Source organism: Bos javanicus, chromosome 16 (genome assembly GCF_032452875.1).
Source record: "Bos javanicus breed banteng chromosome 16, ARS-OSU_banteng_1.0, whole genome shotgun sequence".
NCBI classification, from domain to species: domain Eukaryota; kingdom Metazoa; phylum Chordata; class Mammalia; order Artiodactyla; family Bovidae; genus Bos; species Bos javanicus.
The window spans coordinates 68,449,536-68,472,514 of record NC_083883.1 but is presented as its reverse complement, the minus strand read 5'-3'; the positions used below and the strand labels follow the sequence as shown (position 1 = coordinate 68,472,514).

Genomic DNA, 22,979 nt, shown 5'->3' with positions numbered 1-22,979 from the left:
GTCAGAAATGACTGAGCAACTAACAAAAAGCAGATTCAAATAGTTCCTTACTAGGGAAGGATGTCAGAGCTATGGGAATGGAGGTCAAAGCTATAGTCAAAGCTATGGTTTTTCCGGTAGTCGTGTATGGATTGAGAGTTGGACCATAAAGCAGGCTGAGTGCCAAAGAATTGATATTTTTGAACTGTGGTGTTGGAGAAGACTCCTGAGAGTCCCTTGGAATGCAAGGAGATCCAACCAGTCCATCCTAAAGGAAATCAGTCCTTAATATTCATTGGAAGGCCTGATGCTGAAGCTGAAGCTCCAATACCTTTGCCACCTGGGATGTGAAGAACTGACTGATTTGAAAAGACCCTGATACTGGGAAGGATTGAAGATGGGAAGAGAAGGAGACAACAGAGGATGAAATGGTTGGATGACATCACCGACTTGATGGATATGAGTTCGAGCAAGCTCCGGGAGTTGGTGATGGACAGGGAAGCCTGGTGTGCTGCACTCCATGGGGTAGCAAAGTGTTGACACAACTGAGTGGAAGTGTTGGACACAACTGAGTTGAACTGCACTGAAGGGAAGGGAGGAAATGCAGAAACAAAGGAGGAGCAGAGAAGAAACAATACAAAGTGTTGAACACAACTGAGTTGAACTGAACTGAAGGGAAGGCAGGAAATGCAGAAACAAAGGAGGAGCAGGGAAGAAACAATAGTGCAGTGATAAAGCAGGTCTTGGTTTCTCCTCAAGGGATATACATATTTTTGAGATCTTTGTCAGGAACAAAGGTCCCAACCCCAATAGAGAATGGCAACTTCAGGCTAAGCACAAGATTCCTGGGGAACCACCATGCTGTTGCCTCACCACCAACCAATCAGAAGAAAGTCATATGCCCTGCAGCTATCACCCCAAATTTCACCTTTAAAAACTCTTACCCCAAATGATTGGAGAGTTCGAGGTTTTTGAGCATGAGGTTCCTGTTCTCCTTGCTTGGTCCCTGCAGTAAACCTTTCTCTGCTCCCAACTCCAATGTTTCCATTTGTTTAGCCTCCCTTTGCATTGAGCACAAGCACTTGGGTATGGCATCATTTCAAAGAAAGGGAAAACATTATATGAATACAATGTCTGGATATGAGAGGAATGAGAGAAGGAGTAAATTCTTCAGATTTTATTAATAACAAGGGAATAACAAGTTATTAATAGCAAGGGAATTATTGTCCTTAGCGTACAGAGAATTTTTAGTTAGGAAAAGAGCATCTGTCATTTTTCAGATTCTACAGCATTCAGCCTTGAAGATTTTTACCAATGATTATGAATAGTCCAAAAAAAAAAAATGGATTGCCTTTAGCAAAATAGCCTGTGGCTCATATGGTGGAGGTTGTTTTCATCCACCACTAAAATTAACGTGAAGCATGTGTGAGAAGAGTAGAATTAATATGTGAACAAGAGAAAAAGAAACAGCTAAGAACAAAAGCCCTTTTATGGGCTGAGGTTCTTTAAAATTTCTTTTAATTAATAAACTTTATTTTTTTAGAGCAGTGTAAGGTCATGGAAAAATTAAGCAGCAAGTACAGAGTTCCCATATACTCATGTCCCCACACATGGACAATCTGCCTCACTTTCAAAAAGTGGGAAAGGGACCCGAAGAGACATTTCTCCAAAGAAGACATACAGATGCTTAACATCACTCATTATTAGAGAAATGCAAATCAAAACTACAATGAGATACCATCTCACATCAATCAGAATGGCCATCATTAAAAAGTCTACAAACAACAAATGGTGGAGAGGGTGTGGAGCAAGGGGAACACCCTTGCATTGCTGGTGGGAATGTAGACTGATAGAGCCACTATGAAAGACGGTGTGGAGATTCCGGGAAAAGCTAGGAATAAAAGCACCATATGACCCAGCAGTCCCATTCCTAGTCATATACCCTGAGGAAACCAAAGTTGAAAAAGACCCATGTACCCCAATGTTCATTGCAGCACTATTTACAATAGCTAGAACATGGAAGCAACCTAGATGTCCATTGATAGATGAATTGATAAAGAAGCTGTGGTACATATATACAATGGAATATTACTCAGCCATAAAAAGGAACACATTTGAACCCATTCAAATGAGGTGGATGAACCTAGAGCCTATTATACAGAGTGAAGTAAGTCAGAAAGAGAAATATAAACATCGTATACTGACACATATATATGGAGTCTAGAAAGATGATACTGATGAATTTATTTTCAGGGCAGCAATGGAGAAACAGACATAGAGAACAGACCTATGGACATGGGGGAAGGGGGGAAGGAGAAGGGGAGATGTATGGAGAGAGTAACATAGAAATGTGTGTGTGTCTTAGTCGCCCAGTGGTGTCCGACTCTTTGAGACCCCATGGACTGTAGCCCACCAGGCTCCTCTGTCCATGGAATTCTCCAGGCAAGAATACTGGAGTGGGTGCCATTTCCTTCTCCAACATAGAAATTTACAATACCATATGTAAAATAGATAGCCAATGGCAATTTGCTGTATGAATCAGGGTACTCAAACAGGGGCTCTATGGCAGGTTGAAGGGTGGGCTGGGGAGGGAGACGGGAGGGATATCTGGGAGGGAGGGGACATGGGTGTACTTATGGCTTATTCTTGTTGATGTGTGACAGAAAACCACAAAATTCTGTAAAGCAATTATCCTTCAATTAGAAATTTTTAAAAAATAAACTTTATTTTTTAGAGCAGTTTAAGGTTATGGCAAAATTAAGCAGCAAGTACAGAGTCCCCATGTACCCATGTCCCCTCACATGGACAATCTGCCCCGGTGCCAGCGTCCCCCACCAGAGTGGCCTGTTTCTTGCAGATGATGAACTTAAACTGACACACCATCATCACCCAAAGTGGCTTTTTGTCTCATCCTCTTTACAAGGTCTTTCACAAAGCAGAAGTTTTTAATTTTAGGGACATCTACATCATCAATCATTTCTGATTTCATGGATCATGAAAGTCTGCTGTATCTAAAAAGTCATTGCGATAACATAGGCTGCATAGATTTTCTCCTACATCATCTTTTATATTTTTTTAGTTTTGCATTTCACATTTAACTCTACTTTGAGTCAATTTTTGTGAAGAAAACTGTGTCTAGATTTTTTCTTTCTTGCATATGGATGTTCACTTGCCCCAGTAGCATTTGTCAAAAAGACTATATTTCTCTATTATAATGCTTTTGCCAAAGATCAATTGACTCTCTTTATGGGGTCTATTCTGGGCTCTCTGTTCTATTGATCTATTTGTTCTTTTGCCATAGTGCACTGTCTTAGTGACTGTAGCTATATGCTAAGTCTTGAAGTCATTAGTATCAGTCTTACAGTCTTGTTCTTCTCCTTCAATATTTAAATAGCCTGGGTCTTTTCCATTTCAAAATCTTAAGAATCAGTTTTCCTATATCCACAAGATAAATTTCTGAGATTTTGATTGAAAGCGCATTGAATCTATCAAGTTGGGAAGAACTGACAGCTTGACAATAATGAGTCTTTCTATCTATGAACATGGAATTTTTCTAATTATTTAGTTCTTTGATTTTTTTTTTTGTCATCAGAGTTTTGTACTTTTCTTTATATAGATTTTATACATATCTTGTTACTTTGCATACTTGGAATAAATTCCACTTCATTATGGTGTATAATTTTTATACATTGTTGAGTTTCTTGTTGTTGCTGTTGTTTAGTCACTAAGTCATGTCTGACTCCTTGCAATCCCATAGACTGCAGCACACAAGGTCTCCCTGTCCTTCACTGTCCCTCAGAGTTTGCTCAAACTCATGTCCATTGAGTTGATTATGCCATCTAATCATCTTATCCTCTGTCACCCCCTTCTCCTCCTGCCTTCAATCTTTCCCCGCATTGGGGTCTTTTCAAATGAGCTGGCTCTTCGCATCAGGTGGCCAAAATATTGGAGCTTCAGCTTCAGCATAAATCCTTCCAATGACTATCAGGACTGATTTCCTTTAGGATTGACTGGTTTCATCTCCTTTCAAGAGTCTTCTTGAATACCACAGTTCAAAAGCATCCATTCTTTGGCACTCAGCCTTCTTTATGGTCCAACTCTCACACTCATATATGACTACTGGAAAAATCATAGCTTTGACTATTTGGACCTTTGTCAGCAAAGTGACATCTCTGCTTTTTAATATGCTGTCAAGGTTTGTCATAGCTTTCCTTCCAAGGAACAAGCGTCTTTTAATTTCATGGCTGCAGTCACTATCCACAGTAATTTTGGACACCAAGAAAACAAAATGTGCCATTGCTTCCACTTTTCCCCCATCTATTTGCCATGAAATGATGGGACTGGATGCCATGATCTTCATTTTTTGAATGTTGAGTTTTAAACCAGCTTTTTCACTCTCCTCTTTCATTCTCATCAAGAGGCTCTTTAGTTTCTCTTCACTTTGTGCCATTAAAGTGGTGTCGTCTGCATATCTGAGAATGTTGATATTTCTCCTGGCAATCTTGATTCCAGCCTGTGATTCATCCAGTTTGGCAATTCCCATGATATACTCTGCATATAAGTTAAACAGGGTGACAATATACAGCCTTGTCTTACTCCTTTTCCAATTTTGAACCAGTCATTCCCTGTAAGGTTATAACTATTGTTTCTTGACCTGCATATAGATTTCTCAGGAGACTGATAACCAGACCAGGTGGTCTGGTATTCCCATCTCTTAAAGGATTTTCCACAGTTTATTTTGACCCACACAATCAAAGGCTTTCACATAGTCAGTGAAGCAGAAGTAGATGTTTTCCTGGAATTCCCTTGATTTCTCTATGACTGAATGAATGTTGGCAAATTGGTCTCTGGTTCCTCTGCCTTTTCTGAATCCAGTTTGTATATCTGGAAGTTCTCAGTTTAAGTACTGCTTGAAGTCTAGCTTGAAGGTTGTTGGACTTTGTTTGCTAATAATTTGTTGCAAAATTTTGCACCGATACTTATGAGAGATATTAGTTTGTAGTTACCTTTTCTTGTAATGTCTTTGTGTGGTTTTGGTAATAGGGTAATTCTAACTTCATGGTTAAGTTACGAATTATGCTCTCATCTTCTGTTTTGTGGAAGAGACTGTAGAGGTTTAGAATAACTTCTTCTTTAAATGTTTAGTTGAAATTAGTAATGAATCCATCTGGGCCCGGTGCTTTCTATTTTAGAAGGTTATTAATTATTAATTCAAACTCTTTAGTAGAATTCATATTGTCTAATTCTACTTGCTTGAATTTTAGTCAAAGTGTCTTTCAAAAATTGGTCCATTTCATCTAGGTTGTCAAATTTGTGGTCACAAAGTTGTTATTTAGCTTATAATTAGCCTTTTTATTTCCATTATAATAATATGCCCACTCTCATTTCTGATATTAGTAATTTGTTTCATTCTACCCTCACCCCCACCCCCCATTTTTCGGTTTTGTTTCCTCAGGGGGACACTAAGATTACTGATTTTAGATTCTTCTTCTTTTCAAATACATGCATTTAATGCTATCCACTTCCCTTCAAGCAGTGCTTTGGCTGAATCCCATGAATTTTAAGTTGTATTTTTATTTTTACTTAGTTTAAAATTTTTTAATTAAATTTAAAAATTAAACTTAGTTTAAAATTTTTAAGCCTTTGACTGTTTGTATCACAACAAACTGTGGAAAATTCTTAAAGAGATGGGAATATCAGACCACCTGACTTGCCTCTTGAGAAATCTGTATGCAGGTCAAAAAGCAACAATCAGAACTGGACATGGAACAATAGACTGGTTCCAAATCAGAAAAAGAGTACGTCAACACTGTATATTGTCACCCTACTTATTTAACTTATATGCAGTGTACATCATGCGAAATGCCAGGCTGGATGAAGCACAAGCTGGAATCAAGATTGCTGGGAGAAATATCAATAACCTCAGATACGCAGATGATACCACCCTTATGGCAGAAAGCAAAGAAGAACTAAAGATCCTCTTGATGAAAGTGAAAGAGGAGGGTGAAAAAGTTGGCTTAAAACTCAACATTCAGAAAACAAAGATCATGCTATCTGGTCCCATCACTTCATGGCAAATAGATGGGGAAACAATGGAAACAGTGACAGACTTTATTTTCTTGGGCTCCAAAAAAGCAGCCATGAAATTAAAAGACACTTGCTCCTTGGAAGAAAACCTATGACCAACCTAAACAGCATATTAAAAGCAGAGACTTTGCTTCGCCAACAAAAATCCGTCTAGTCAAAGCTATGGTTTTTCCAATAGTCATGTACAGATGTGAGAGTTGGACTATAAAGAAAGCTGAGCACCAAAGAATTGATGCTCTTGAACTATGGTTTTGGAGAAGACTCTTCAGAGTCCCTTGGACTGTAAGGAGATCCAACTAGTCCATCCTAAAGGAAATCAGTCCTGAACATTCATTGGAAGGACTGATGCTGAAACTGAAACTCCAATACTTTGGCCACCTGATGCAAAGAACTGACTCATTTGAAAAGACCCTGATGCTGGGAAAGATTGAAAGCAGGAGGAGAAGGGGACGACAGAGGATGAGATGGTTGGATCACATCACCGACTCAATGGACATGAATTTGAGTAATCTCCGGGAATTGGTGATGGGTAGGGAAGCCTGACATGCTGTGGTCCTTGGGGTCACAGAATTGGACATGACTGAGCAACTGAACTGAACTAAAAATTTTAAATGTCTCTTGTTATTTCTAATTTGACCCATGTGTTATTTAGAAGTGTGTTTGGTAATCTCTAAATATTTGGGAATTTTCTGGTTATCTTTCTGGTTATTGATTTTTAATTAAATTCCATGTGGTCTGATACATTGTATGATTTTTATCATTCTCAATTTGTTAAGATGTTCTTTTTTATGGCCCTGAATGTGGTTTATTTTTGTGTATTTTCTTTCTGACCTTGAGAAGTATCTATATTCTGGTGTTTTTGAGTAAAGTAGTCTACTGCTGGAGAAGGCAATGGCACCCCACTCCAGTACTCCTGCCTGGAAAATCCCATGGACGGAGGAGCCTGGTAGGCTGCAGTCCATGGGGTCGCTAAGAGTCGGACACGACTGAGCGACTTCACTTTCACTTTTCACTTTCATGCATTGGAGAAGGAAATGGCAACCCACTCCAGTGTTCTTGCCTGGAGAATCCCAGGGACGGGGGAGCCTGGTAGGCTGCCGCCTATGGGGTTGCACAGAGCCGAACACGACTGAAGTGACTTAGCAGCAGCAGCGGCAGCAGCAGCAGCAACAGCAGCATGGTATATCTTTCTCCATCCTTTTACTTTATTCTGTGTGTGTCTTTATATTTAAGGCGGTTTCTTGTAGAAACCATATGTGGTCTTCTTCTTTGGTTTGTTCTGATAATGTCTGTTTTTTAGTTGATATATTTGTACCATTGTTGCTTAAAGTGATTACTGATAGAGCTGGATTACTATCTATCATATTAACTTTTTTCTACTTGATTTCCTTGTATTCTGTTCCTATTTTTGTCTTCCATTCTTTTTCTGATAATTGTGCTTTTAATTGGGGATTTTATATGACTCTATTTTCTCTTCCTTCTTAACATATCAATTATGCTTAAAAATATTAAAGTGGTCATCATATGCATTTGCAATTAAACCAATTCCATTTTCAAATAACATTATACCACTTCATGCTTCATAATAAAATATTCCAAATTCCTCTCTCTTCCTTTAGTGTAATTTACCTATTATACATAAGCTGTAATTTACCTCCTATCAGATCAGATCAGATTGGTCGCTCAGTTGTGTCCGACTCTTTGCGACCCCATGAATCGCAGCATGCCAGGCCTCCCTGTCCATCACCAACTCCCGGAGTTCACTCAGACTCACACGTCCATAGAGTCAGTGATGCCATCCAGCCATCTCATCCTCTGTCGTCCCCTTCTCCTCCTGCCCCCAATCCCTCCCAGCATCACAGTCTTTTCCAATGAGTCAACTCTTCACATGAGGTGGCTAAAGTACTGGAGTTTCAGCTTTAGCATCATTCCTTCCAAAGAAATCCCAGGGCTGATCTTCAGAATGGACTGGTTGGATCTCCTTGCAGTCCAAGGGACTCTCAAGAGTCTTCTCCAACACCACAGTTCAAAAGCATCAGTTCTTCAGTGCTTAGCCTTCTTCACAGTCCAACTCTCACATCCATACATGACCACTGGAAAAACCATAGCCTTGACTAGACGAACCTTTGTTGGCAAAGTAACGTCTCTGCTTTTGAATATGCTATCTAGGTTGGTCATAACTTTCCTTCCAAGGAGTAAGCGTCTTTTAATTTCATGGTTGCAGTCACCATCTGTAGTGATTTTGGAGCCCAGAAAAATAGAGTCTGACACTGTTTCCACTGTTTCCCCATCTATTTCCCATGAAGTGGTGGGACCGGATGCCATGATCTTCTATACATAAGCTATAATCCTTAAATACACTTTTACCATTATCATGTTGAACAAACTGCTACTTGTTAGATCAATTAAAAATAAGAAAAATAAAAGTTTTTATTTTACTCTTAGTCTTCACTAATGCTCTTTGTTTTTCTGTAGATCTGAGATTCTAACTTTCATAATTTTCCTTCTCTCTGAAGAACTTCTTGTGTAAGGCAGATCTACTGGCCACAAATTCCCTCAACTTTTTTCTGAGAAAAGTTGTTCCTTCACTTTTGCGGGTTAGTTTCCCAGTATACAGAACTCTATGTTGTTGTTTTTTCAACATTTTATTTCATTTTCTTCCTGCTTGTATGGCTTCTGAGGGGAAATAGGATATAATTCTTATCTTTGTTCTGTATATATGGTAAGGTTTTTTTTTCCTCTAGATTCTTTAGAGATTTTTTCCTTTATATTTTCTTTTCTGCAGTTCTAATATAATACACCTAGGTATGGGTGCTTTGGCACATCCTTACTTGATGTTCTCTGAGCTTCCTGGATCTGTGATTAATTTAGGGAATTTCTCAGTTAATATTGCTTCAAATATTGCTTCTATTCCTTTCTTTCTTTCCCTACTCTATTCCCATTACATCTATTTGACACCTTCTGCAGTTCTCCAACAATTCTTGGCTATTTTTTACGTTTGTTTTTTTAACACTGTATTTTCTCTATTCATATTTTTCTTTATCGATTTTGGAAGTATCTACTTTCATACCCTCAAGCTCAGAGATTCTTTCCTCAGACGTGTCCAGCCTACTAAGTTCATCAAATTCATTCTTCATTCCTATTACCTCTAGAATTTTTTTTATTCTTTCTTAGAATTTCCATGTCTCTGCTTATATTACCCATCTGTTCTTGCACAGTAATTACTATTCCATCAGCACTCATGAGCTTATATTTCCACCATCTGTGCTGTATCTCTGAGTCTGGTTTCAGTGTTCGCTCTGCCTCTTCCAACTGTTTTTTGTCTCTCATCGTGACTTGCCTTTTTTTTTTTTTTTTGAAAGCTGGGCAAGGTGTACTGGGTGAAAAGCACTCTGATAAATAGGCCTTTAGCAATGTGGTGGGAGGGGTGGAGTGGGCGAGTCTTCTTGAGTCCTGTGATCAGGTCTCGGTGTTTTACTCAGCCTATGCCTCTGAGCTGTGAGTGTCACAAGTGTTCCTCCATTCCCCACTGCCACAGATTAAGTGGGACATGGCTAGAGGGTGCTAGAGTTTGAGTACATCCTTTCCCCAGGTCATTTAGGCTCTGATAAAATTCCCAGAGTTTAGCCTCTGGTAATACAATTTCTTTTGAGCCTAATTTAAAAGAACAATGCTCTGGCATATTTCAAAATGGTTATTTTTCCCCTGCTTCCCTGCCAGTCCTCCAAGGGGATTTTTTTTCTTTTCCTGGTAATTCACTGTGGGAAGTTGGCAGAGTTCCAGGAAGTAAAACTCATGAAACTAAATAGACGCCCCCCCCCACCCCGACGCCCCTGGAATTTCTAACTCTTAAGGTTTATTCAAGATATGTGTGTGTGCGCTTCACTCTTCAGGCTTCCCTGGTGGCTCAGATGGTGAAGAATCCGCCTGCAATGTTGGAGACGTAGGTTTGATCCCTGGGTTGGGACATCCCCTGGAGAAGGGCATGGCAACCCATCGTTGTCTCCGTGGAGAATCCCCATGGACAGAGGAGCCTAGCAGTTTACAGTCCATGGGGTTGCAGAGTCGGACACAATGAGTGACTAAGCCCAATCCATTACTCTTTGGGTTTCCCTACATAGGCACTGGTTTTCAAGGAGGTGTTTGCCTGTAGGTTTCTGTTCTGGTAAATTGTGCTTCTCTGTATGGCCAATCTCTCCAATTTTGTTGAAGTCGTGTGGATGCTTTTGCAACCTCATGGATTGTAGACCTCCAGGCTCCTCTGTCCATGGGATTTCCCAGAAAAGAATACTGGAATGGGCTTCCATTTCCTTCTGCAGGGGATCTTCCTGACCCAGGGATTGAACCTGTGTTTCCTGCACTGCAGGCGAATTCTTTATGGCTGAACCACCATGGACGCCCTCTCCAATTTTGAGGGCAGCTTTTTATCCTGTCACCTCACTTCTTTGAAGGATCTAAGAATAGTATTTTGAGTTTTCACTTTGTTCAGATTTTTGTTAGGATAGAGTGGCAACTTCCAAGCTCATTTAAACTGGGTTTAATCCGTCAGTGTCATTGTGGTCTCATTATGCTGGCCCCAGCACGCCCTGCTCACATTCTCTTGTATTTCCTTCTCCCCTTTTAGGATTCCTAGCTCTAACACAAAGACCATGTTCAATCTACCTTGATTCACCTTAGTAGTTATGATATACAACCATGAAAAACAAAGGAAAAGAAAAATCTATCCAGAAACTAAGCTGAGAAAAAGGAGATACTTTTTTAAAATAAAACTTAGGACTAGATATTGTTTGGTATTTCTCCATTGGTTTATTTGACAAGGATTTTTTTTTTTTTTAATGTTTGTCCTTGTCAACTGGAAAAAAAAAAAAAACCCTACACAATGTAAAAGGTGAGAATTATGTTTTCTTTGGTGGTAACCCCAGGATACCATCTCTCAGATAACTCTGAAGGACTTTTCTGAAGAGGTAAAGAAGGAGTCAGGATATACAAGTGTTTTTGCCAAATAAAAACCCCAAAACCCAGGAAGTGGAAGATCAAAAGATTCCTGCTAATCAAAAGAAAACAGACATCTGAAGCTAGTGAATTTAGTTCTGTCCACACATGGGAAGATGCAAGACCCTGGGAGTATTGAAATGCTTTCTTTGATAGGGCCACTATTCCATTTTTCTGCACCCTGAGTCCCCTCGGGGCGCACAGTCACTGCAGTGGCAGCCTGTTTACCTCCCCTCGGGAGCCACTGTCCTGACCATCAGGCTGGGGTGGGGGCAGGGGGCAGTGGCTGAGGGTTTTACATCCTTTGTTTACTGAAATGAGAGGTGACATTCTTTGTCCACATGCTCTTGTTTTTCTAGTTGAAACTCCTATCTTGTGTAGTCAGGAATAGGTAAACAACCATGATTTACTAAAAGTCTGGGCTTCCCAGGCGGCACTAGTGGCAAACAACCTGCCTGCCAATGCAGGAGACGTAAGAGGTGTGGGTCTGATCCCTGGGTGGGGGAGATCTTCTGGAGGAGGGCATGGCAACCCACTCGTCTTCCTGCCTGGAGAATCCCGTGGACAGAGGAGCCTGGAGGGCTACAGTCCAGAGGGTTGTAAAGAGTCGGATATGACTGAAGCAACTTAGCATGCACGCATGCACTAAAAGACTAAAGTAGAGGTCTTTTATGGGTACTTTTATGGGTACATCTGTTTCTGCCCTTCAAGAAACAGATGTACACTGTGGCAAAACCTTGTTAAAAATGTCTCTTCAGGCAAGATCCAAGATAGTAAAGCTGTCTTTCTAGTCAGCCTGTCATGAATAAAAAAGACAAGGGCAATCTCCACTATCTTTGAGTGAATCAGAATAGGATAAAGGTGAAGACAGGGAGATAGAAAAAAGTTCCACGTCTAAGATAGTAGATATGACCATCCTTTCATGTCTGAATAGTGCGTGTGTGTGTGTGTGTGTGTGTGTGTGTGTGTGTGCAAAGTCGCTTCAGTTGTATCCTACTCTTTGCAATCCTATGGACTATAGCCCGCCAGGTTCCTCCGTCCATGGGATTCTCCAGGCAAGAGGACTGGAGTGGGTTGCTGTGCCCTCCTCCAGGGGATCTTCCCAACCCAGGTATCGAACCCACATCTCTCATGTCTCCTGCATTGGCAGGCGGGTTCTTTACCACTAGCGCCACCAGGAAAGCCCCTGAATGGTAGAACCCTGCTCAAAGCAGTAAGAAATATCTCCTTTGAAAATGTCAGTGCCTTTGGAATTTTGGGTATTAATAGTCTTTACTGTTCATTTTCTTTTAGCTCATATGAATGGCTTATTACTTCAACTAACACATATTTCATTCCTTTTTTAGTATATTCATGAAGGTTAAATCTCAAATGAAAACTGCATATGTAGACTTTTAAGAATGTTGTAACATCAGACACAAAATCTACCTAGTGATCTTTACAACAATCAAGAGAGAAAAAGAAGTTAATAAAAATTGAAGCAGCAGAAGGGGGCAGTAAAACGCAGCAGAATGCTCTGGAAGATTTTTTAATATGCTTTCTTATTTTTAGTTAACAGAATTCTCCAACAAATTTCAGAGACTAATGCATTTTATATAACAGATATATGTATTTGTCTAAAATGAACACAGAAACACTAAACACAGACACAGGTGAAAAACATAAATCTCACATGATTATAATCTTATTTTTTTATGCTGTGACACATCATGGCATAATAATCAAAGTACTTTTCCACACAGGACAGGATTTAGCCATTTTGATTTGGTCTGGGACATTTAATATTCCCCCATGACCAGCATCCCCAAATGCACTACCCATTCTATTTTACTGTCCCAGACTTACCAAAGTTAATAAATCATAACAGTTTTCCCTCAAGTCCATAACCGGACTTCCTTTCTAAACTGCACCCATCCTTAAAGTGTCATTTTTATCCTTGAACTATTTTCTGACAGCATAGGTATACGCAAGTCTATTGTGCTACAGAAGTTACAGATTAAACCAAGTAGTTTAACCGAATAGGTATTTTTTAATTGAATTTCCACTATGAAATGGAGTTCAATTTCTTTAAGTTCCAAGTAGTCTAAATGTGATTATTCGCAACACCCTGTTTTGTTCTCACTTTGAATTTAGTCTCCCTGCAAACAATAGAACACACTTTTATACGCAGCAGGTATACAATTAAGATCAGATGAGGACAATGATGATGATGACTTCAAAATGAATTCAGGATTACAATATAAAGCCAACAGAGTCAGAATATGAATTCTTCCTTGGCGTCTAACCAAACTCAAATTGATAACCCTAAATATCCACTTAAAATTTGAGTAGACACATCCTACCACTTAAAATGAAACAGAAAACTGGAATTATTAAAAGATTGTTTACATCTATGCTCTTAGTTGAAATTTCATGTACGACTCAGTACAATAAATGGGAGTGTCACAATGGAATGATTAAATATGACTAGAGGAGAAAGGCTTCCTGGGTGAGATGGAATTTTAGTCATTTGTCTCACGTAGAATCACATTAAGCAAAATGTTGAAAAAAAAGATGATTGTCTTTTTTTAAAGGGCTCTACAATGCTGCTACTTTTTTCTTTTCTCTTTTTTGGGGGGTGGGGGAGGGGGGTGGCATTTCACCTTCACACACCCCTCCAGACCACAAGACAGAATCAAACAAATGCAAAAGATGATGAAATTGAAAATTGTCAAAATCACCCTTCCTTCATATCCATTCCATCCGAATTCCTCATCAAATTACCTTCCAAAATGAGCCTAGAAAACTGGCCCTAATAAACCCAGACAACTGAAAAGTGAGTGTAATGTTGTACTTTAATCCTTTGTCACAACTCATTATCCTAGAGAAGTAGGCAGAAAACACACACACAAACCAAGCTTTAAAAATCTACTTCCTTCAATTGGTATCTCCTGTGAAGAGCTGGCGACCAAAACAGTGAAAATCACTGCAGCAGAGAAAGAAATGCCATAAAGCAGATCTTTTGGACGGTGAGCATCCTTAAACATCCCGGTCACCTCCGCTTCACTTGTTCATGGGAGGACAGGAAAGGTTACAGCGGTGACCCCTCAATCTCAGATTGACTATTTACAGGATAAGTGCTCAGGGTCAGTTTTGAGGGGAGGAATTTACCTTTATTTCCTCTCTCCAAGAAGCAACGTCGGGGTGGTGGCATGAAGAACAGTATTTTTTATGTTGAAAACAACTTAGCTAGAAAAAGAACCTACAGGTACGTATACACTGACTACAGCTATTACAGTTCATTCGGTCAAGTAAAAAAATAAAAAAATTAAAGTATTAATAAAAAATATTAAAGTATTAATAAAAAATTAAAAATTAATGGATGTGCGTACATCTACACGAGGTTAAGAGTAGTCACTGAAACCAGGACACATCTGAAATACATGACATGAGTAAAACATGTCAGCCTTTCTTGGCCCGATTCTCCCCAGTCTCTCCAGACTGTGACTTCCTCGGCCCCCAAAAGCCGAGGGACCAGACGTGGGGGGACGGGGGCGGGGGCGCGCGAGGGAATTCCCTGCGCTCCGGAACGTCCCAGCCCCCTGATCAATTCCGGGAGAGGAAGCAAGCCAGGAGGCCGCCCTCCCCACCCACGCCCTCACCCAGAAAATCTACCTCGGACCCCCTCTCGGAAGCCTCGGTCCCAACCGCGACAGAAGGAAAGGAATCTGGCGCGAAGCCCGGCGCCAGCGGCGGAGAAACCGGCCGAGGGGCGCTGGAAGGTCGGAACTGGAAGGGGGCGATCCTCTTTGCACCCACCGTAGGGAAGCCAAGCGCGACTCCCCAAGTTTCCGATTTTCTAGTTTGCGTAGCTAAAAAAAAAGAAAGAAATCCTACCCCAACCCGGGTCTTGCGCAATTGTTTAAGTAGAAAGAGGGGGAAAAGTTTTGGAAGGGGGGAAGGAAAGGCGGAAAGAAACAGTCATGCCGTCACGTGGGCTATTTCACGCATAAAAGGAAGGTCCTCTCCGTTAGCTTCCAGTTGTCAAAGGACTCGCAGTGAACGTCAGAGGACGCCCCGGAACTCCGCACAGCGCCTCCTCCGGCCCCGCAGCTCCGATCCGCGCACCTCCACGCCTCCGCCGGCCCCGCGCCCCGCCCGCAGCCGAGATGCTCGCCCGGGCCCTGCTGCTCTGCGCTGCCGTGGCGCTCAGCGGTGCAGGTGAGTGAGTTCCTGGCGCCTGTGCCCGGGATTCCGCGGCTCCGTCCACCCGGGCTGAGTTTCTGCTCAGACTTCTCCCGGGAACTCCAGGTATTATAAATACTCCCAGAATTCAGAGGCCGAGTCCGGACGGATAGCCCCGCTTTGCCCTCAGCTCTGATCTTCATGGGCCAGTTATTGCACCCATCTTTTCTCATCTGCTAAATAGGAACGGGGATACTAATTTGCAGGTTGTCACAAGAAGATCTGATCAATATATGTGAGGTGCTTTTGTATAGCACCTAACTGCTATTGAATGAAAATAATTGTATTATACAATTTCCCTTGTTAGTGCTTTCCCGTCCCAGGGAATACCAGATTGTTTTTTTAAGATAAACAGAATAGCTTAAAAGCAAGCTGTTTTTATTTTGCAAATTTCTTTATAGTTGGTTTTTGTCGTTTTTTTTAATGTAAATTAAGTCACGCCACCTTAATACTGTAAATTATTCAATGATCTCTCCTGACACGTAGAATAAAACCCAAATTCCCATAAAACCCAAAGGATCTGCCTTCACCTTTTCTGAATTTAGCTTCCAGCTCTCCCTCTCCTGCTGTCAGGCATGCCTCAGGGCCTTTGCACTTGTTTTCCTCTCAACTTAGAATGTTCTTCCTCCAGATCTTTATCCAGCTTTATGACAGAGAAGAAAGAAGTAGGAAAAAAAAAAACCCCAAAGTTTGATTAAAATACTTGATCTATTCACTTTAGTTTTGAAAGTCCTACTTTGAGCCTCTTCTAAAGGCTAATTTGAGCATCTAAAGTTTCTAAGAAAAATTTAGCAACATGATTTCCCTGGTGGAATATTCTGTTACCTTTATTTAGAAAAGGAAGTTGGTATTTCTACATTATAACCATTCTGTGAGGCAAGTCCGGGGGAAAAAAAAAAAGTTTTCCCATGACTACCTGTATATTTCTTGAATTTTTTATTGTGAAGTTGACTCATAGTAAGTAAAGCAATTAAATGCTTAAGATTGACACTGAAAAATTATTCATTCACTGTCTGTACTGTTTTTGTAGCAAATCCTTGCTGTTCGCATCCATGCCAGAATCGAGGTGTATGTATGAGTGTAGGATTTGACCAGTATAAATGTGACTGTACCCGAACAGGATTCTACGGTGAAAACTGTACCACACGTAAGTTTGTTGTTGAGTGCCCTCATTTGGAATGGGGTATATACAGTTATCATTTTACAGAATTGTGCTTATAATGTGTCCCGTTAATTTCTTTTTCTTCTCATTGCAGCCGAATTTCTGACAAGAATAAAATTACTCCTGAAACCCACTCCCAACACAGTGCACTACATACTTACCCACTTCAAAGGAGTCTGGAACATTGTCAATAAGATCTCCTTCCTGCGAAATATGATTATGAGATATGTGTTGACATGTAAGTACACATCACTTTCTAGTGTTATCAGCTGCCTCAAAGAGAAATGTACTTTACAAATTTTAGATTTTAAAACTTAATTCAAAACATGTTTAAATATACCATTTTAGTTTGCCTACTATCTTAATGGCCAAAAATATTGACATCTGAATCCCTTGAAGTTTCTAAAGTTCTGTCTCACAGGCAGAATTCTACTTAATATACTGCATGCTTCTGCTGACCTTCACTGTTCTCCACAGTTTGTGAAAGATGCCTGGTCCAGTTGTTTATTGAATGGCCATGGGGCACAGAATTGCACCCATTAAAATCAATGGATAATTTGGATTGGGGTCGGCAAGAAAGTAACTTTTATTTCTAATGTGAGTGTCAAGCACAGACGTTTTGCTCATGGGCCTCTTGAACAATAAGTGGATGGTTATTTGAAAAAAATGAAAATGGCTAGACCAAAACATCTTCTGTAAAGAATATATACTTTATCAAAGATGCCTTTTAATGCATCATTCTTTCCTCTTTTTTGAGCACCAGTAGCAGGCTTTAAAGTATGATTGCTTTAAAATAGAGTATCTTTGTATTAATTAAATTAAATTTATTCTAGTGCCACTTTGTACATTATACAATAAAAATGAGCATTGATTTGCCTTGTGGATGGGAACAAATAACATTTTTTTTCCTCTAAAATTTCAGCGAGATCACATTTGATTGAGAGTCCGCCAACTTATAATGTGCACTACAGCTATAAAAGCTGGGAAGCCTTTTCTAACCTGTCTTATTATACCAGAGCTCTTCCTCCTGTGCCTGATGACTGCCCAACACCCATGGGTGTGAAAGGTGAGTGCGAGGAGACAGAGTTATATTAACTGTAACTGGGATTGGATTGATACCTAGAAATTTTGATCCCAAACTATGATTATTTGTTAATAAAACCATTTTTTCCCTTCTTATGTATATCTCTGGATATTTTTTGAAATTGTGAGTCCATGTAAACTATTCCATGGAAGGAAATAGGCATTTTGGTATGAAAAAATGAAAATGTTAGTCACTCAATTGTGTCTGATTCTTTGCGACCCCGTGGACTGTGGATAGCCAGGCTTCTATGTCCATGGAATTCTCCAGGCAAGAGTACTTGAGTAGGTTGCCATTCTTTTCTCTAGAGTATCTTCCTAACCTAGGTATCGAATCTGGGTCTTCTGCTTTGCAGGCAGATTCTTTATCATCTGAGCCACCAGGGAAGCCCAGACATTTTGGTATAATGTCATATGTTCTCAAATTCTTTCATTAAAACTGAATTGATACTAGTTAAAGTAGATTATTCAGTAAGAGGCTGTTCCCCTATATCTTAGAACTTCCATTAATATGATCCTGTTCAAAGTTGTATTTTTCCTGTAAGTGAAGAAGACCCTAGTAAATTGACAGTTCACTCTCCGCTTCCTTAAATATATAGATGGGTTCTTATTTTGGCTTTCTCATTTTTTATAGGGAGGAAAGAGCTTCCTGATTCAAAAGAAGTTGTGAAAAAAGTACTTCTAAGAAGAAAGTTCATTCCTGATCCCCAGGGCACAAATCTGATGTTTGCATTCTTTGCCCAGCACTTCACCCATCAATTTTTCAAGACAGATTTTGAACGAGGACCAGCTTTCACTAAGGGAAAGAACCATGGGGTGAGACAGAGTTAAATGAGAATTTGTAGCAAATCAAGTTCTATGTGTAAAAACCTTAATGGAGTTTCCATTTTATCTCACTGGTTGAATAAAAAAATACATAACACATACTTACGTATATACAGATTATTATTTGTAGTTTGACTCATATTTTTAGTTTAAAATATTGGATCTGCAAAAAAGTTGTCTTCAAAAAAATTTGTTACCTTGATTATGCTGCCTTAAATATTATAAGGTGAGATTTTTGCAGCATTATTATCTCTTGGGTTTCAGTGACATAGCTTCAATGAATAAGTATTTTATATCAAAACATTTTCTGCTGCTTTTTAAAAGAAATATCATATAATTAGAGTGAAAATTTCTTATACAGGCTCCATATGAGACACTAATAGGAGACATTTAGATTTATAAGCTATGGGGTTATTTTTAGTGGATAAGCAAGTTAATTTATTATTTTGTGGCTGTGAAAAAAAATGTGTTACTGAAAATTTTAAAGCAAACTACATCATCACATTATCTAGTAATAAATACATCCTAGGCATTTTACATAAGAACAACTTCAGTAGCAAATCAAAAATTTTCCATAATCTTCTAGGTGGACTTAAGTCACATTTATGGTGAATCTTTAGAGAGACAGCATAAGCTGCGCCTTTTCAAGGATGGAAAAATGAAATATCAGGTTTGTTCCATTTAAATATTAAGAATTCATTACCACTCACCACCCACCTATGTTCCAAATCTCTAATGATGAAAATTTGTTTCTTACCTCTTCTTACTGATACTTTTTTAGATGATTAATGGAGAGATGTATCCTCCCACAGTCAAAGATACTCAGGTCGAAATGATCTACCCGCCTCATGTTCCTGAACACTTGAAGTTTGCTGTGGGCCAGGAAGTCTTTGGTCTGGTGCCTGGTCTGATGATGTATGCCACCATTTGGCTGCGGGAACACAACAGAGTGTGTGATGTGCTTAAACAAGAGCATCCAGAATGGGGCGATGAGCAGTTGTTCCAGACAAGCAGGCTAATCCTGATAGGTAAGCAAGAAGAGCAAATCACTTAAAGAAAATCCTCTTCCTCAAAGAAAACTAACTTGTTTCCTTTGCTTGGGAGGAATATAATTCTGGGGGAGTGTCATGCATGTACAATCACCTGCTCCATATTCATTCAGTCCTTCAGCTGGATTGCTCAGACACCTACCTCTCAATGGAGGAAAAGAAAATCTAGATAGGAATGCCAAATGACCAGTTGCATTTCAGTTGCTTGAACATTTGTGAGCAGAGAGAATTCATGTTTTCAATTTTTTATTTTGTGCCTGTAGGAGAAACTATTAAGATTGTGATTGAAGACTACGTACAGCACTTGAGTGGCTATCACTTCAAACTGAAGTTTGACCCAGAGCTGCTTTTCAACCAACAGTTCCAGTACCAGAACCGTATTGCTGCTGAGTTTAACACGCTCTACCACTGGCATCCCCTTCTGCCTGACGTCTTTCAGATTGATGGTCAGGAGTACAACTATCAGCAGTTTATCTATAACAACTCTGTCTTACTGGAACATGGTCTCACTCAGTTTGTTGAATCATTCACCAGGCAAAGGGCTGGCAGGGTAAGCATTATTAGTGAAAAATAAAATAAAACAAAGGACTGGTTGGTAACTAGAATGTCTGCTGCAGGAAAGATTTTTCTTAAACTTACTGAAAGATTAATTATTGCTAGTAATCTTTCCTTGAAATAAGAAGGCTGTGTAATATATATATTTAATATTATATGATCTTGATTATAATATAATTTTACCATTATAATCTAAATCATAGAAATAATCTATAAATATTCCAAACTTATAGTTTAGGTCTCCACTGGTAGCTTCAGTTTACCTACTTGGCACTCAAGGGATGTTTTTAAAATAGAAATCTTGGGAATTCCCTGGTGGTGCAGTGGTTAGAATTTCTTGCTCTCACTGCTGAGGGGCTGGGTTCAGTCCCTGGTCAGGGAACTAAAATCCCACAGGCCACTTAGCATGGCCAAAAAAAGAAAACAAAAAAAATCTTACATATGCCTAAAACTCAATTAATGTGTTCTACAATTTAATTCATATTCCACAGGTCGCTGGCGGTAGGAATCTTCCAGTCGCAGTAGAGAAAGTATCAAAGGCTTCAATTGACCAGAGCAGAGAGATGAAATACCAGTCTTTTAATGAGTATCGTAAACGTTTTCTGCTGAAGCCCTATGAATCATTTGAGGAACTTACAGGTGGGAAACGGTTTCTAAACTCCTTCAAAGAGTCAAGGGGCAAATGGAAACAACAGAGAAATTGAAAGCAAATTGAGCGAAGGGGTAAAACTCTTCATTTTGTCAAAAGTTTGACATTGGTTGTATCTTCGTCCTTGTCACCCTCACAGGAGAGAAGGAAATGGCTGCAGAGTTAGAAGCGCTCTATGGAGACATAGATGCCATGGAGTTTTATCCCGCCCTTCTGGTAGAGAAGCCCCGTCCAGACGCCATCTTTGGGGAGACCATGGTGGAAGCTGGAGCACCATTCTCCCTGAAAGGACTTATGGGTAATCCTATATGCTCTCCCGAGTACTGGAAGCCTAGCACTTTCGGTGGAGAAGTAGGTTTTAAAATCATCAACACTGCCTCAATTCAGTCTCTCATCTGCAGTAACGTGAAAGGCTGTCCCTTTACCTCATTCAGTGTTCAAGATACGCACCTCACCAAAACGGTCACCATTAATGCAAGCTCTTCCCACTCTGGACTAGATGATATCAACCCCACAGTCCTACTAAAGGAACGTTCAACCGAACTGTAGAAGCCTAGCGATCATATTTATTTATTTATATGAACTGTTTCTCTTAACTTAATTATTTAATATTTATATGAAACTCCTTGTGTTACTTAACATCTTCTGTTAAGCAGAAAAAGGGGGTCATGCTTGTGAAGATTTTCATGTTGATTTTAAAGATGTCGAAGTTTCTTCAAGTTAAAGGGGAAAGCAGTTTTCATTCTTCTGTACAATCCAATGGGAAATGAGTATGACATTTTTTACTTGAATTTCAACTTATAATAAGAACAAAAGCTAAGTTTGAACATGTAAGTGCTGTTGCAAGATGACAAAATGCTGCACATTTCGACACAATCATATTTCCAGGGTGTCTCCTATGATGCCTGAGAAACAGCTGTCTACTCACTGGTCCTTTTACAGTCTCCTTTTAGCCATTTTCAGATCAGTTTACTTCGACTATTTTGTTTTCCTGGTTTTAAGGTCTGAGTGTGTTTTTTTGGACTCTGCCTGTACTTTCTTACCTGAACTTATGCAAGTTTTCAGGAAATCCTCAGCTCAAAACTACTACAAAAGGCCTTTACAAAAAGGTATACATTCATTTTAAGTGAAAGGCAAAGAACTTTACAAATAAACTATAACCTGATTAAGAGCCCAATACCTTAAAGCTCTAGGGGGTTCTCGACACCAAGAACGTATTCCTATTCTAATTAATGTCTTTCCTCATTTAAAAGCAAATAATTGCTGAATAGTTCCCAGGGAGACAATGCTTCTTTTCCACATCTCATTGTCAGTTGACATTTTCTGGTACTGTATATTAATTTATTGAGAGCTATTATGTCTTCTTAGGATGACTATTATAAACTGGGTTCAAGACTACATGATGTTCTTTGTTGGCATTATGTCAGAATCAGTGTATCTTGTGGGATTACCTCTCCAAATTATTACTATAACATTCGTGTTTGGATTAAGATTTGTGAAAACATGTGAGGAATCCAACTCTGGTATACTGAGATGGAAAGTTGGAATTCGCCTTTAAGGCTTACCTACTCACCAGCCCACAGAGAACGTTGTCTCGTTACCCTGGATGTGCTGACACTGACAGTGTGTACGTTTTTGAAGGACTTGTGGATGTTTCATTAATTCATTCACCCCTAACTTCTGGAGAAACATTCTTTACAAAGCACTGTGGGTCTTAATATTTTTAAATCATGCACTGAAAATCAGTATTTATGTAAATAATTGAACAGGTATGCCTGTTAGGCAAAGGGAGAAAAATGAAATTTCATTAAAGAGAAATAACTCAGGGGAATTTTCAGGATTTTATGTTTAAATGATTTATGGTTAATAAAGAGTCAATAGTAGAAGAGCTTGTATTAAAAAAAACTGTTACCTTCATTGATTTTTTAAAAAAACTGATTTGTTAAATATCTGAATGACTGAATCTGGGAATTTGGAATATATGAGTGTTTTGGTGCCTCAGACTATGATTAAATTAATTTATGTAAACTGTAAGTGTTGAAACAAATAGCTGTTTATTTTTGTATTATTTAAAAATTGAAAACCTCTTCTAAAATAAATTTTGACTGTTTCTGTATATCTTTGTCATGAGATGATTTCTCTAAAGCATTATTCTCCTATCTCTTCCAAACCCGACTGGCCTTTAGTGACATTGTTCTGCCCTCCATCATATAGAGGTCTTAAGGTCACTATTATAATCTCTCATACATGGAAACACTGTATTAGAAATGGGTGCTTTGTCCTATAGAAGAGAGATAGCAACAAACTTATTTTCATTGCCTAATCTTCAGTTTAGTTCAGTTCAGTCGCTCAGTTGTGTCCGACTCTTTGCGATCCC

General features: G+C 39.4%; 1 protein-coding gene across 1 annotated transcript; it reads left to right on the top strand.

Annotated features, from left to right (window-relative positions):
- Window positions 1-15,034: 15,034 nt before the first annotated feature.
- PTGS2 (prostaglandin-endoperoxide synthase 2) lies at window positions 15,035-22,718 on the top strand. Its single transcript, XM_061383496.1, has 10 exons — window positions 15,035-15,258; window positions 16,313-16,429; window positions 16,539-16,682; window positions 17,367-17,510; window positions 18,159-18,340; window positions 18,936-19,019; window positions 19,131-19,377; window positions 19,662-19,948; window positions 20,445-20,592; window positions 20,742-22,718. Exons 1-10 carry the CDS (start codon window positions 15,207-15,209, stop codon window positions 21,149-21,151), a joined length of 1,815 nt encoding a protein of 604 aa, XP_061239480.1. The 5' UTR covers window positions 15,035-15,206; the 3' UTR covers window positions 21,152-22,718.
- Window positions 22,719-22,979: the final 261 nt, after the last annotated feature.